This window comes from Lagopus leucura, unplaced genomic scaffold (assembly GCF_019238085.1).
Source record: "Lagopus leucura isolate 7727_CA_CO unplaced genomic scaffold, USGS_WTPT01 Super-Scaffold_100159, whole genome shotgun sequence".
In the NCBI taxonomy this organism is placed as follows: Eukaryota; Metazoa; Chordata; class Aves; order Galliformes; family Phasianidae; genus Lagopus; species Lagopus leucura.
Window position 1 is genome coordinate 21454697 of NW_024962335.1, and position 16832 is coordinate 21471528.

A 16832-nucleotide genomic window follows, 5' to 3' on the forward strand; every position below is an offset into this window, starting at 1 on the left:
CAAATAATACATCCCATTCCCCAGCTCTACCAGCTAACTTGTTTGTCTCAGCACCACTGGTATGCAGTATGAAAACTAAAATCCAAATAACACAGTAACACTTTTGTAAGCGACAGATTTCAAGGACTAAAACGAGTGTTTAACTTCTTAGAGACTTAACTCGAGATAAGAGCATGACTACTTCTGTTGTAGTAGCTGGATAACATGATTGTTGACATATGGGTGTAACTTGCAGCCCAGTCCATTGAGCAGCGGCTGATGAAGATCGATCACACGGCCATCCACCCGCATTTACTTGATATGAAGATTGGCCAAGGGAAATATGAACAAGGATTTTTCCCAAAGTTGCAATCAGATGTCTTAGCAACGGGACCTACCAATAACAAGTAAGCAGGCTTCTTATTTTCTGAATTTGAAAGCGGGTTTCTGTTCTGAAAGATCCACACCAATAGACAGCAGTCCGAATTCTGGTTGGTCTCTCAGTACTATTTTCTGTTTTAGTAGTAAACACCATGTCTTCTCATACATATTCTTAGCTCTATCATTGTCATAATAAATTTGTAATTAGTTTTCTGTTTTGCACTGAATAGGATAATTTGGAAACCCAATAAATAATTCAGTTTCTGAAAGAAATTTTGACATGCAGAATGAAAGCAGTGTCCACTCTGTTCCTTTCTTTTCCTTTATCTGTTATTATATCCCCAAAGATTTTTACAGCTCTTTCAGTTTCCAGACTGGAATAACCTGGAAAAAATAACTCCGTGAGGATGGAGAGTATGAGGTTCTGCATCTGGGTTACTCTTCTGAATCCAGTGAGGTTCTGTACTGTGCTTTGATCAGAAGGTAGGGGATACCTATAGCTGTAGAATCAATCATATCATTATGTAGTTAATTTGACTAATGTAAAGTGAGAACCTGTAGCAACTAATGAACATGACTTTAATATAGATATAATGGAGAGTAAGTGCTTTATGTTACTTTCTTTTCCTTCCTCCAAAACCCAGGAGGGAGATTATTTCCCCTCATACTTCAAAACTTGAATATTTGTGCATCAGTGATTACTACTTACAAAATGACAAGCTCAGGCCCTAGCTTCCAGTTTTGTTGATACATCAAGATGGAGCACAGATAAATCCAAGAGCTCCTAAAATTATGATTGTTCAAATTTTGAAAGCTGTCTCATTCCAGAAAAGCATGCATATGCTGCTCTAAGCTCCTCTGTGAGGTGCCCACTTAGTTCTATTTATATACCTTTTGTGCCCCCCAGTGCTAGCTAATCCTATTTTAATAGCCTGTTATGCAAAAGATTTGCAAATGATAAATTAAGATATCCATGAGCACTGAATGTTTAAAGAATTGCAATTAGTTTTCGAGTTAACACCCACAAAAATTAAAGGATTCTTTCTTTGTAACCTAATTGCAAACCAAGAAAGAAGTTTACAGGTAACGTTCTTTAGAGAAATCAAAGATATCTTCAGCTTCTGGGAGATGCTGTGTTTAGCAGTCTGTCTTTTATCCGTATGCTAAGTTTCAGTTTTAGAGTATCAGCGATAGCATGAGCATTCCCAGCCTTCTCAAAGTCGTTTATATGTTCAGGCCCTGTCACAGTATCTCAGTGAATTTCTCATTGAATAATCATTAAACTAAAAACAGCTTTCTCGCACTTTCTGAGATGCTTCTGTTAGATTTGTGCCTACTCTAAAATGGGAGTTTAACTCCTTGAGTGGTAATTTTGATGTAGGTAGCAGGTTCTGCTCTTCAAATTACAGCGTGTTTCAGAATTTGTAAATACCAAAATCCCATTACTTACTGCAAAGTGATGTCAAAGTGACAAATGCTTGGAGTTCCTCCAGTCATATATTGCCAAAAAGCTTTGTAATTGGAAAATCTCAAGACCATCTGTTTATATCTTTCAGCTTCCTGGCATTTTATGTGAGCAGCTGAGAGGACTCTCTCTCTCATTTAAGACATGTAATTCTGCTGAATTTACACCCATGGATAAAATAGATGGCCTTTTCCTGCTCTCCGCAAATACAGCGTCATTCTTTTGACCACAAAATCAATTGAACTGTAGCCTTCCATTAATTTGAATATCCCAGTGTGTGCTTCTTGGGGATATGTCATATTTGCACACAGGACTCAGCCTTTGAGTATGGGCTTGGGGGAAGAGAACATTCCAGCTGTATCCCCATGCACTTCAGTTACAGTTAACGTATGTGCTCATGATGTTATCTAGCTCTTCCCTTCCTGCATCCAGGCAGAGCACTGAAGGTACCTCTGTAACAGAGGTGCTGTTATATGTGTAATATATTACATGTAAGTCAGGAATATAATGCACAGAACAAACATTTTTAGTGCCTTTAGTCCTAGGCCCTGTATGTGATCCCAGACAACCCGTTGCTCGGACAGGCAGAAACTTTGTTTGGAAGAGGAGGTGTTTGGCTCTTGCTTGTAGGCCATGGATAGCAGGGCTTGGGGACAGAGAGAGGGCTGGCAGTCATGTTGGATCGCTTCCACCTAAATGCAGCAGGGAACAAATATTGGTCACATTACCATTTAAAAGAGTTAAAACACTGAGGTCTGTCATAAAATGAAGTCTAATAGCATTTCATCTGTCAGCCTGTGGCCATGCTCAGCAGTGTGATTTGCCCCACTTCTGTCATTGCCTCCTCTTCTGCCATGATGTCCTTTAGAAGACTGGATGGGGGGTGGACCTGTGCTCCTGTAGCCCTAAGTAGCTTGCAAATCTTCTTGCTCACTTGCAGGTTGGCAGGGCAGCTCCTGTTGCATGAGCTACCATTCTGGCCAGCTCATTCAGACGGCAGGTGCCTGCTTGGTGTCATTAGGGATGCTGGGTACCTCTTTCCCTGGCTGGTTAGGAACTGTCTTGCTCAGATGAGTGGAAATCTCATTGACACTAACTCCAAATTCATTCTTACTGAAAAGAAATGAAAAATTAGCAAAAAAAGGCCCAGCAGCCCTCCATATAATTGAAGAACAAGCTCCCAGAAATACCATTTCTAACCATCTTTTTTTTATCAGAACTGATGGAACATGGAAAGACTTTAACTGCAGAATATGTAGATCTTAACTTTCATGAAAGGTGGGAACTATTGTATCCAAATATTTGTTTAAATAAATATATTTTTCTAGACTTTTCTTCCTGACCATATTCCAAATGGTGTGAAAACACCCTGCAAGACATTTTGAGTGTCTTTGCATACCGACACTGAAGCCTAACAATTGGTGTCACACCAACTACAACCCCCCATAATATAACTCTGAAATAAGCTATGAAAGCACTCCATGGTGCAAAAAGATGTTATGCTTTATTGTCTCAGCTATACTTAACAGTGGGTGGTGCTGAATCAGCTTATCGGATGAGTATTTTCAGAAGTTCTTTCCTCAGAAATCTTTAGCTATTTACTGGTAAAGGATACCACACATCATCCCAGCCAACAGCAATTAAGGAAAAAAACAAACAATGAAAAAACCAGAAAACAGAACTCAGTCGGTTTTCACATCGGGTATCAATGTCCAGCTTAGGGGGACTCATTGTGCACCCATTGTCTTTGATACATCCCCCACTACATGGGAAAACTTTCTAAATCTACAGGCAGCATCTGCAGCTTCCTTTCAGCAACATCCCATCCACGATGCTGTGGCCTCTTAAAGCAGCAACTTTTGCCAAAGTCGTTCTAGAAAGCATCCTGGAAGGAAACAGGCTGCAATTGTTTGGGCAATTTGTCTGCTAGCCTAGAAAAGAGCAGCATTTCCAGTGCTATCTTTCTCTTTTTTGAGCATCAGCACCACAATATTGTGGTTTCTGTTTTCCCCTGTTCCTTCCCTGCATGTGTTTTCTGCCAGGCTTTTAAAATTGGAGCTGGTACTCCACTGGCTGATACATTTGCAACGATTCAGGAAAGGAATTTGAATGACAAAAAGGCAAGCGGAGTAAACACTTCATGGTTTTTGATTAGCTAATTGTTAAATTATGGTGTATATGCTTACAGTGCAGAATTAGAACAATGAAGCAAGCTGTGTTTTCAATCTAATTGATTACATTGTAACTTAATTTGTACTAAGAAGCTTGATAAATGAGATTAAATATTGCAGAGGAAAACACTGATTGCATGTCAAACATGGGAGTATATTAGCATTCTGGCAATTTGTAGCAAATGCCCACAGAGAGCAACTGAAATGATTTTTTTCCTGAACTTCTTATTTTTTCTTTCCTTCTTTCTTTCTTTTTTTTTTTTTCTTTGTTACAGTGTTACAGAATGTCTTAAATTATCTTTTTTATTTTTTGGCCTTCCTCTTCATTTTAGCTCATTTTTTCCAACTTCTTTATCCATGCCCTGTGCATTTTCCTTTTCTTGGCCACATCCCTCTTCTGAGTTCTTTCCCTTTGTTCTCTAGCATCCTGTGAACTTAGTGCTTTTATCTGTCCTCTGTGTCCCTTGTTACCTGCAGCAACCCTCAAAAGATGGCGCAACACAAGTCTTCAAGCAGAAATCCCTTTGGAGTTGGCCTCCTAACCTCAGGAATTACATATGTGATATATTATCCATAACGTAGATTTCATAATATATGATTGCTTTCTCCAAGTTTTTGTCCCTGTGCTGTGTTTTGCTGAACTCATGGCTGTGTCAGTATTTATCTGTAAAAGCCACATACCACAGAATCACAGAATGGCCTGGGTTGGAAGGAACCTCAAGGATCATGAAGCTCCAACCCTTCTCACTGCAGGCAGAGCCACCAACCTCCACATTTAATACCAGACCAGGCTGCCCAGGGCCCCATCCAACCTGGCTTTGAACACCTCCAGGGACGGGGCATCCACAGCCTCTCTGGGCAGCCTGTTCCAGCACCTCACCACTCCCTCTGTAAAGAACTTCCCTGACATCCAACCTAAATCTTCCCTCCCTCAACTTAAAACCATTTCCCCTTGTCCTCCTGTTATCTACCCTTTCAAAGAGTTGATTCCCCTCCTGTTTGTAGGCTCCCTTCAGGTACTGAAAGGCTGCAATGAGGTCACCCCACAGCCTTCTTTCCTCCAGGCTGAACAAGCCCAGCTCCCTCAGCCTGCCTTCACAGGGGAGGTGCTCCAGTCCCCTGATCATTTTGTGGCTCTCCTCTGGACTCTCTATGACAGCTCCTTGTCTTCCTGTATTGGGGGTCCCAGACATGGACTCAGTACTCCACATGAGCCCCACAAGGGCAGAGTAGAGAGGGACGATCACCTCCCTGTCCCTGCTGGCCACCCCTCTTCTGATAGGTCCATTACTGAGATTCAGGCAATAGTGTGACTCAGATGAGTGCAGCCCTGCAGCATCACCATTCAACTTTGCTAAATATCTATATGATGGTAGAATTCATTCAGGCTTTAACTAAGTTATTTTTTGTATGACAAATAATCTGTGTGTCTTGCAGTGAGTGTTCTGTATTATACATGCTTTTTCTTTCTCCCTACATGTTGGCTGTTGTTTTAAGGCTGGGAGTCATTAATGAAGCTTTTATTTTTCTTAAATCAAGCCAGACAATTGCACTTTCAAATGGCAGGGAGTAGCATCTCTGCAGTGCATCTCAATGAGTAAGACATGAGTCAGCACCGAGCCATCCACACACAGCACTGATGTTATTTAAAGCTGGCGAGCAGTAGAAGCTCAACTTTTAAGTTCGAATATCTGTAACAAGTGGCTACGATGCATTAAGTAACCTAATGGAGCAAACCACCGACAGGTGCAATGGAGTTGCTAACTGCTTGTATTCATTTTTGAGAACAAATTGTGAATGGCTTTGAGAACCTGTGCTTAAAAACAGTTTCTGAAATAGGAATTACGTGCTGTGGAAACTTAGAACTGAACGGGTGCTCTTTCTGCATGCTGATTCTTGGCTCAACCTGTGTGAGGCAGTAAAAGAACAATTAATTTCTTTCAGTTAATGTACCATTTTATGACAACTATGCAGACTTAAAGTTTACAGGGAAATATGTGTGCCAAACCCTGTACCTCTCGTCTCTTTACTGTGCCTTTTCCCTGGGCAGTGCTGCTGTCTCAAGTTTGCAGCCAGCATCCATTCTGGGCAGTGGCTGATCAGGTCTGAGGGTGACCCTAGCTGATTGTTCCCAGCTGACTGTTGCTTGCAGAGGATGGTGGTGTGGGTGCCACCCTTCACTATCACTTCTCACATAATGTGCCTAGAAAGCCTTTAGAATGAGGGGGGTAAGGGATAGCAGGATATGGAGAGATGAACGCACGGCTGCAGCTCAGCATGTCCAGGCTGCTGTTTTGCTAGTCTGGTTTCTGACAGTTACACTTTGATGCTGACTGTATTTCCATTTATTACAGAAATCAGGCATCACAGGTTAAGTGGTGTGTTTTACAAGTGCCATCTTTACAGATCCTCCACCCCTTGCAAACCTGCTCCTAAGCTTGTTGGGTCTAATTTGGCATCAAACAATACTGATTTCACTGTTGACCTTACAGCCTTCATATTGAAGACACTTCATGTTGAAGAGCCTTTTGTTTTATTTCTCTGTATTAAACAGCATGCAATCTTCCCACGTCCCTCTTCTGAAACAGCACTCCTTTTCACAGTCCCTGAAGGTGAAGCGTGTTTATCTTTGGATACAGGCATCAGGAGATAAGGACAGACTGCCAGAAAGAGCTTTCTCTGTCCCTGCTCCATGTAGGCAGCATGCACCACAGTACCTGAGCTGGTGCTTGGAGCAACACCTCTGCTGCTGGGAATAACTGAAATACCTCAAATGGGATTTCAGCAGCCCTAGAGGAGGTGCTGATGGCTTCCTTTCAGAAATACTTGGAGTGGCTGAAGGGTGAGGAGGGGTAATTTAACATGTGATCTGTGCTGATGAGGGGCAGAGCCAGTGGTTCTTTTGATATTTAAGCATTATTTCCAGAAAATTCTGTGTGGCCCAGTAAAGAAAAGGCTTTAAAAGATTTAGCTGCTTAATGCTGCTTATCTGCTGTTAGATCTTCACCAAATCTCCCGGAGAGATTCAGAGCAGCATCTGGGTGCACAGACCTTACTCAGTACCCAGTAGCTTTCCTTCCCTCACCTGGTGCTTGGGGACACGGGGACATGCAGCTTGCCATACGTGTCATTGCCCCACCTAATGAGTAGCCATCTCTTCTTCATAAAGGGCTAATGATCTTTCCGCTTGTATGCTGAAAATGTTCAAACAGTTCTGACTAATAATCTGGAGAATGCTCTGTGCACTCTCCCAGCCGGCAGGAATTAACTGAAAATGCTTTAATGATGGTCTATTACTTGTAATTATTCTGTAGGTTTTGTTCTGCTTTCACCTTCAGTGAGATGTGTTCCCTCAAAGGACGCTCATAGCAGTTCTTAAATCTTTCAGTAACGGCAGGAAAGCTGTTGGAAGGGGATCAAATCAGAATGCAGAATATGAATCAGAGCAGAAAAATGTGATAATAGATAGTACATGATTTATAACATAAATTTCAATTATTGACATTCTGTTATCTGAAATGTAAGCATGATATTAACTAACATTAAATGGAAGGAGTCTAGAGACAGGTAAACAAAGTCAATTCTGCATCTGCTATCCTCTGTTTCTAGGTGTTGAGTTTTTGTTATATTTCAACTTGCTGAGATGAACAAAAAGCAGTTTTCTTCCACTCTCAGTCATCTAATAAGGTGTTGGGTGTTGCTTTTGCAAAAAAAAAAAAAAAGAGTGATGATTAATTAAAATCATAGGCTGCATATTTTAAGATTTCTGAGGAGGTGAAAAGACACTTATGTCGGTAATGCATTCCTCTGAGAAGGTATAAATGTCTCCTGTTCAAACACCTATTTAGTTACCAGAGACTTGAGGCTACAGAGCTCTAAAAATAAATTCCTTGTCATATGAGTTGGTGAAGTGCTGAACCATAATTGCGTGCAGACCCAGATGTTTATTTCTTACTCTGTTTTTGTTTTCTTGATGGTATTTGGAAGGTGGGAAGACACTTTATTTCCGACCATAAAAATGTCAGTTCCTATGTATTTTATGTTTTAAGCTTTTTTGACCCAATCAGCCAAAATGTGGTCTTTGATTGCCTCACTAGAGCAATCGGTGGGGATAGTTAGGTACATGCCTTGTTGTTTGGAAGCAGCAGGGCTCAGATGACCAGGGGTCAAGCCTGGACTTCCCATGGGCCAGGTTGCTCTGCTATGCCTCCAGAGCCTTGTCAGCCATGTTACAACCCAAGACCAGCTCCAGGCAAGGGCTTCCTCCTCCAGGTTTACACCCACATATCTGTTGCCAGACAGAAGCCTTGCCTGGGTAGCTCAGGTCTCACATCCTACTGCATATACTCATATTTGGGATGCACATGGAAATGGGTGGATTTGGGGTCTGGTGACTCCTGTTCCTGCAGATATCCACCTGTGTGGAGAGGCTCCATGAGTACGTGCTGCTTTTCTCTCTGGTACTTCCAAATGCAGGGCAGAGCCAAAGGGTCTTTGTGAGCAGACTGAAGGGCTTAAAGGCTGTTACTATTTTCACTGTATTTGAAAATATATTTTATTTTAATAAATGCAACCACAGTCATTATTCTGAAGATGTAGCATGTGTGTGCTAATTTTTAATGCTTGATAGGCTATATCATGTTATTTTGGTTTTCATCTATAAATAATGTATTAACTTATTTATTTTCTGCACTAGTTGAACGTTTTTGTTTCAAGGATTTGACAGAATGCTATGATATTTTTAGAAACCCAGCAATCGCTTGAGATTGTAAATTCATTGGCACAGTGTTATCTTGGTTTTTGTTACATTGTCTGGCATAAGGAAGCTTGGACATTTGGGAATTCTAAGGCTGCTCAGTTTATAACCTGGTTACCAACTATCTGCTTTAAACAACAGCTTAAGATGAGAATAAAAAAATTGAATTGGACATAAACTAAGACATAGCAAAAACAGAATTTTTGTGCACTATTTAAAAATCTCATTTAAAAAAAAAAAAAATCCAGGCATGGTAAAGGCAGCAACATGATTAATCCCAGGAATGTCAGTTCTCTTTAAATCCTTTAGACATAGGTGCTCCCAGTATCATAGTGGAATCACAGAGTCATAGAATCGCTAAGGTTGGAAAAGACCTCTAAGCTCAGCTAGTCCAACCATCAGCCCATCCCCACCATGCCCACTGACCACGTCCACACTGTTACTGAACCCCTCTAGGAAAGGTGATTCCATCACCTCCCTGGGCAGCCTGTGCCACTGCACCACTCTTTCTGACAAGTTTTTCCTAATACTCAACCTGAACCTTCCTTGGAGGCTATTCCCTCTCATCTTTACAATCATGGTGACAAGGTTCTCTGGATTATTTCCTGCTGAGGAAGTACCACAGAAACCTCACAGGAGAAGAAACACTTCAGAAGCTGTTACTCAAAACATTTGTATTTTGTTTGCTCATACAGACACAGTTTCTGTCAAATCTTAGCAAATACAACAAATAAGGGCATTGCAGGGGACTAAACCGATTTCCCTAGTGATGGCACCAGTGCTGCAAGGGGAATCTGTGGTAGGGAATGCTCCACTTGCAGTCAACTATCGGCACGCTAGCAGGCAGCAGGCAGGTCTCCAGCAGGTCACTGGGTTGAGTGGCGGCCCGTCATCCACCCTGTGGTTTCCCACAGGAACTGGAGAGCCCAGCTTGCACCAACATCCATCGCAGCATCCAAGTTTGCACCGTCTCTTCTCCCCCTGTGGGAGAAGTGGCCCTCCCTTCCCACTCACTCCACTCATGTCTTTTCTCTCTCTGCCTTCCCAGCCGCTGGGCCAGTCGCAGTGCCACCACACAGCGGAGGAAAGACCGCCTCCGGCAGCACTCAGAACACATTGGGCTGGACAATGACTTGAGGGAGGTAGGTGGTGTCTGCAAGTGGCACGAGATGTTCACCCCAAGGTAACGTTTGGACCAAGGGACCCTTGCTGCTTCAGGCAATATTGTTGCTCCCTCAAGGTTTGTGTAGGTCTGTTGCCATTTAAGTACTGCTCATCGCCAATGTTTGTATATGCTGTACGACTTCAAAGCACACAGCACAGACGATAAGCTTCTGTTCTTTTGGAATAAAACAGTCCCTCTGTTATCAGGAAAATGGCCTATTTGCTGATATAGACCCCTGTTGTATAACTGCACATGGAGAGCAGAGCTCTGATGCCTCTCGGTGCAGCTGTGAGCTCTGCCTAGGGTAAAGGTCTCTGGAAAAGCCAAGTTCCTTAATAAATGTCAGTCAGTGAGGCAGGACTCTTTTTTTTTTTTTTTTTTTTTTTTTTAAAGGTTTTTTTCTGTTTTTTTTTTTAGCCTTTACGTAGGTTACTGACAGGAGCAAGCCTATTGGAAAGGTTAAGACTTCAGGGTCCTTTTTGGGCCTGAAGCTCGGGAACTCCCACACATCTTGTAAATGTCAGTTGCATGCATGCATTTCTGTCCCATCTTTTCAGTTTCCTGTCATTCATTAAGTATTTTCTGCCATATTTTTCCACTGACTACATGTGCTTCTTTCATATGTCATTAGCAAAAATATAACATTCGTGCTGTTTTGCAGTAAGGCTTGTTGGATAATGCTGACCAGTGTTGGCATTTGCACTATAAAACTCCAATAATGACTGACTCCTGAATCGCAGCTTCCTTTGGTGTTTCAAGGAAACACAGCAAAACAGCATTTGTGGATGTTTGTTGTCGTTTCTGCTAGGATGACTTTGCAAGTATATTTGAAACTTTGCCTTGTGAGTTTATCTCAGCAGAGCCTTTTCAGTACTTTGTCATGTATTTACTTTCTTCTTTTCGGCTGTGGATCATATGCATGCTTCTTTTGCTTTGTTTCTCTTTCTGGCTATTCTGCCATCGGGGCATCTGTCTCCTCTTAGCCCTCGGAGGAGCTTTTGCTTCGCCAGAACTCAATGGCCTTCTGGGAGTGGGACCAGGGGCCGCCCCCTCCTGCACGGCCTCCTAAAAAATCCTTCTCTGAATGCTGCCTGGTACGTTTTAGTTTTTCTTGTTGAAAGCTGCGTTTGAGGTTGTAGCGTGAGGAACCACTGTCTGTGCTGCATCCCAAACCTCTCCCTTTCTTGTAGAGTAGGATCACATCCCTGTAGTGCTTGGAAGTGTGGTTATAATCAGAAAAGTAGCTGGAAAACAGCTCCTGGCTTCCATGTTTGCCAACTCGCTGGCAAACATGACAGTTCTGAGACCAAAAGATGGGGATTTTGCTTTGCTTCCTTTTTCCCTGTGTTGCTCAGCTGGCAATTCAGCTTAGGATGTCAAATCCAAAAAGCATTGTTTTGACTGCTAAGTCTTCACATCCCAACATGGAGGTGGTGTGTGTTGAACAGGCAGAGAGCATTCTGTTGGTCCTCTCATCCCATATTCATTCTTTTGTTGAACTCATGAAAGTTTATTTATTATTTTTTTAACAACAAGACATTCTATGAATAAAATGAGGTTATCTTTTTTTTTTGTACTCTTCAGACTATAACCGCACTTTGCATTTTATTTATCCCTTTGCTCTTAGAAAGAAACACTAGATTTTCTACTTACATATTCCCTGTCTTACTTTTTCACTGTTCTCACTGCTAATTTTTGCATTGAATTAGATGGAAGCCACTTGTGAGATTGCTTGCAGAACAATGTGCTTTCATCAGCTGTGATTTTTATTCCAATATGGTTTTTCAACTGTTTCCAAGTCCTTACAGTATCAGTGGAACTGTAATTACTTAGCTGAGCACTTAGTAATTAGTTGATTACAGCTTCTGTGATAGAACCCTACTTTCTTGTCCAACCTGTAAGACTGATGTGAAGAGGGAAGAATGAATGGTTGTTGTCACCCACTGTCTCCCCAGAGAGACAGCTTTAAGGTGATAAAGACATACGTTTGGAAATTCGCAGGCCTTGCACAAAAATTGAGCATTTCAACATCAGGCTTTGAGCACAATGTTTCAAGACTATTTTATTTGACAACATCCTGTTATTTTATTAACAGAAACTATTGATAGTGTTCAGATGACCTTTTGATCAACTTCTCACTTGCACACCTAAATGTGGCCAACTTGTTAGCTCTGCTCAGCATGTGGTCCTCTCACTATGGTAGGGGGAGATGACACTTCTTGATGGGCTTGGGTTTTTTGTTCAACAAGCAAACAAACAAAACCCAACTCCAGAGAAACAAGGCAGTGGAGCAAAAAGGTTTAAAAGTCTTTAATTATAGCTTGGATCTTATTTTAAAGAGCATGACATTTTTTGTCAATACTTCTCTATTATAGCCCCCACAGTAAAAACAAGAATGATGCGAAATGTCAGTTTTACTTAAAATGAGCTTCAGTTGTAATTAAGAAGTTAATTGAGAATAAAATCAAGTCTAATTTTTCCCACATGAACTATCCAAATGCAAAGTAATGGGATAAATTTTTCTCCTTGACTAGGTTCCTTTCTGCTTCTTGTAATTTCTTTTCAAAGGTTTTCTTCCATTCATGTACAGTCTAGTCAACAAATTAACCAGATGGCTTTTAATTTATTTATTAGTGAAGATCAAATAACAATGGAAAAACATTTTGCTTGGTACTTTGGCTTTGTTGCTGGATGAAGGTGTCACGCTTTTATACACTTGGTGTGCCTAACTTTGTGCTAGTGGCTAACAGCACAGTTCACCAGACAACGCTGGTTGTTTCAGTTCTGCACTGGAAAATATCTTGCTTTTCCTGTTGTCATAAAGGAGCATTCCACTTCTCCAGCCCAATACTTAAGCATCAGACAAATCATGTTGTTGTTACTAGATTAACAGTAGCTCATTCCTTTTCACCAGCATCTGCTTGCCTAGGATTAGGATGAGGAGAATCTCTCCGACTTGTAATATCTAAAATTATTCTGTTTATTTTTAGAAATATATGCAGGAGGCGAGGAGCTTAGGAAAAAATTTGAGGCAGCCCAAACTCTCGGACCTCTCTCCGGCTGTGATTGCTCAGACCAACTCGAAATTTGTGGAAGGGTTGCTGAAGGAATGTCGCATGAAGGTACATCCTCCCCTCTCTCTCCGCTCTCCCATCCAGTTGCTCATGCTGAATGTAAATAGCATCTGCAGGTTGTATCCTGAAAGTCCTTCACAGCTGGAACAGTGTTGGTCTGTTGGTTTAACGGGCTGTTTACAAGGTGGATATTCCTTTGTGTTATATATTTTTCATCTGCTAAAAAAAAAGAAAAAAAATGTGTTATCACTCTTCTGTTTGTGCAGTCAGAGTTGATGGGAAGAGTAAAAAGGACAGGAAGGAGAATCAGGATGATGAGACATCCTAGGGAGGATTTCCTTTAATTGTTCATATTTAAAGGTAGCCTAAACATAATGAGGTTGAGACCCTATGTCAAAAGGGATATATTCAGTATGTGCAAATTGTGCATGTTATTTATGCAGAGCTAACGTCGTATACCAGCTTCTGATATTAAAGAAGCTTTCATATCCATTGAAATATAATTTCTTTGTGTCAGTCACAGTTGGTGGTATAATGCATTACCTGAATTTTAAGCTTTGTTTCCCGTGACAAGAACAACAGCAGATACTAACTAAGACTGAAAATATATAGCTCTGTACTCTGTCTGATAGTGGCCAGTAATAAATCAGCAATGTAGGAATAGGACAACAGATAAAGGTGATAGAAACAGGGCAATATGGATTAATAATGCAAATGTGTTACTTTAATTATTCTTTTTTAATTTGCAGTCTCTGTAAAAGAGATTTGAGATTTCTCAAGCCAGGCCATTAGCAGTGGTCTCTATATTGTCTACTGGAAGAATGTTTAATAAAGTGATTTATAAATTCTGTCTCTTGGAAATAAGATTATTATAAGCCTTTTAGATTTTTATTATTATTATTTTCTTTATTTCTTAGACTAAACGTATGCTGGTAGAGAAAATGGGCCACGAAGCAGTTGAGCTGGGACATGGAGAAGCCAATATTACGGGACTGGAGGAAAATACATTGATTGCTAGTCTCTGTGATCTGCTAGAAAGAATCTGGAGTCATGGTCTGCAGGTCAAGCAGGTTGGTAATTAGAAACTCAGGACTCTGTTTGTACAAGACTTTAGCAAATACTGAATGCCCCCTGTACCTTCTAAGCTGCTGGTCATTTCAGCATAAAGATATCTTTGGGCTCAGTCTCGTTGGTTCATGTTTCCTGAGAGGTTTTATTTTGTCAAAACAGCTCTGGAAATTGCAGTGATATTGTCAAATAGATGTTTGGTTTCTTTTCTTTCGACCTTCAGAAGCTAAAGTCAAGAGAGAACAAACAAACAAGGTAGGCGATACGACTGCCAGCTCAGTCAGTGACCATCCCTTTCTCTTCCCGAGGCCTTATGGCCCAAAAGAAATGTACTGACTGTCACTGCTGAATTTGAAGCCCACTGAAATGCCATGCCATTATTATGTTGCATTCATTGGTATCTTTTTCTACTGGCCATTTTATTTACAGCCTCTTCATTTTCAATTTTCAGGGGAAATCTGCTTTGTGGTCCCATTTACTTCAGTACCAGGAGAGAGAAGAAAAGCAAGAACATAGTGCAGAGTCCCCAGGTGAGTACCCAGCAATTCACTCTCTGATGGATTCATCGCAGTGAGTGAACTCAGGCCTGTGAGGAAGAGTGCAACCACACGAAGTCCATATGAGATTTTCAGTGTATTTGCTTGCTAATACCAAATTTACATTTTGAGGCCTTTCATAATCATTATGAAGCTGTCTTGATGTCTGGACAAAATAGATTGATGTTGTTGGAGGGAAATGAGGATACTTACTATAGCTGTCTGAAAATCATTCAATGCCTGTTCACTACCTCCACTCCCTATCATCCATCATTGAGATGTGAGAAGCGGTGCTTTTGTAGAAGATTATTACTGAAATAGCTGAAGCCATGGAGATACAGCTCAGACAGCTGACATTTTTCTTTCACTGAGAATAATCTGTCTCTGAAATCGCAGTGTGAGTAACTCCATGTTCAATATATCTTTAGTGGATGGTACAGTTCAGAAGCTGTGTAATTAATCTCCATCCACTAATCTGGGCACCCGGTTTATGCTTCGTTTTGGCCTTTTACAATCACCAAATTACTTCAGTGTTGTGAGAGAAGATGGTTTTCTGATGACCATGAGATCTCCCTGCCCCATGTCTGCTGCAGCACCTTGTAGTAAAGGTCTCTGAACTTCGTGGGTCATCTTCCAAGGACTGAAATCTTCATGTCCTGCAGAGGGGAACTTCTATGATCAGTCCTTAAAGACACACCGATGGATAAACTAGTCTCACTTACTAAGAGTTTTTAATAAGCTTCAGTGAGTAATGCACTAAGCAGTCTGACTGGCAGGCACAAATTCCTGAGAGCAAAATGTTTCACCACAAAGTGGTTTGATTAGAGGAGTGAAGCACAGAAATGCATGGCATTCTTAACATCTAGTGTGCAACTGTAGCTTAATTTTATCACATCCTTCTCAGTTGTGAGTTTTCCATTAAAACATACTACTAATAAAAGCCATCACTGTATAGATTTCTGTTAATGTATTTCACATACAGTAAAAGGAAGCTTTTTGTATCCCCAACTTCAGTGCTGGAGTTAGGAAGGAATAGCTAGTAAGTGTCTTTGCTTCTACATACTTTTCTAGGATAGTGTTAATGATAATGCACAGAGACATTGCAGTTGCCAGCAACTTAGGATTGCTTTCAGCTTCGTATAAAACAAGTGCATTGCAGGCCATTCCAATAACTTTGTATTAACTTCACATATTTTCTCCACTGTAGTTGCTGTTGGAACAGAAAGACGGAAGTCTGATACAGGAATTACTCTGCCTACTTTGAGGGTTTCCCTGATACAAGATATGAGGTACACGATTTGATTTGTCTGATCATCTTGTCATCATTTTAATTCTGTAGCATAATGTAGAGATCTTCACTAGCTTTGATTTTACAAAGGTTAAGTAGAACTAAACATTCTCTTCAGCCTGCATTCAAATGTAGAGTTACCTTTTTGATACACAAAACTTTTGTGTGTGTTTTGAGTAAAAGATAATGAAAAATGCACAAGTTCTCCTGGGCTTCTGGTTTTGTCTTCTCCAGGGGTATTTATAGCAGTAGAGCTACAGCTAATAACAGATATGTTACATTCTTTAGTACTTTATTTCTTTTTGTTTGTTTTAAATTATTGACCAACCAAGTACAGTTGATAGATGATGCAAGGGACAGACAAATTCTCTTGCAGTTGCTGAGCAATGTTCCTTCTTTTCAAATAGCATCTTATGACAAATAGTAATAAATACACAAAATTAGACTGTGCACAAGCATAGCAGGTGAGCTTGGAATGTGAACTAAGGGCAGGTACACTGTAGAAGACAACAGCCCGGCTGTGGAGAGCTTATTGTGAAGCATTGTTTGAGATCCTGAAGGATTACAGAGTAAGAAGGATGGAGGCTGATGTGATAGCACCAGACAGTTGTTCTTGAGGGCATCTCCATGATCGAGCCAGGTCATGCCACTGTTCTGACACTTCGCTTGCCACAACTGAGAGCTTCAGTGGGCTAGAAGTGCCATAGAAAAGAAACCAGGAGTAGTGTTATAATGCTCATCTGTAAAGAGCTGCTAGCAATTTAAAGCACGAGGAAACATGAGCATTGTTTCTTGTAATGCCTTATCCTTCTTCCATGTAAAAAGAAAGCACTTCCAGCAGCACTCACTGTGTGTGTGTGTTTTGTCTTCCACGTACTTGCTGAACTCACTGAAGAAAGTCCAGCACAAACCTGAGCTCTGCTCCTTGAGTCCCAGCACTGTGTTTTGA

The 16832-nt window shown here is 41.0% G+C and overlaps 1 protein-coding gene across 6 annotated transcripts in view; it reads left to right on the forward strand.

Annotated features, from left to right (window-relative positions):
- The window catches only part of DENND5B (DENN domain containing 5B), a 111343-nt gene that overhangs the window by 76568 nt on the left and 17943 nt on the right, over positions 1–16832 (forward strand). For 3 of the 6 annotated variants that reach the window (XM_042889578.1, XM_042889580.1, XM_042889579.1), the window contains 7 exons: positions 236–386; positions 9801–9894; positions 10901–11011; positions 12908–13039; positions 13909–14061; positions 14511–14589; positions 15803–15884. In XM_042889578.1, the coding sequence (XP_042745512.1) occupies positions 236–386; positions 9801–9894; positions 10901–11011; positions 12908–13039; positions 13909–14061; positions 14511–14589; positions 15803–15884 (802 nt within the window). The remainder of the gene's footprint in view (positions 1–235; positions 387–9800; positions 9895–10900; positions 11012–12907; positions 13040–13908; positions 14062–14510; positions 14590–15802; positions 15885–16832) is intronic. The other 3 variants (XM_042889581.1, XM_042889582.1, XM_042889583.1) reach the window with 1 other exon arrangement.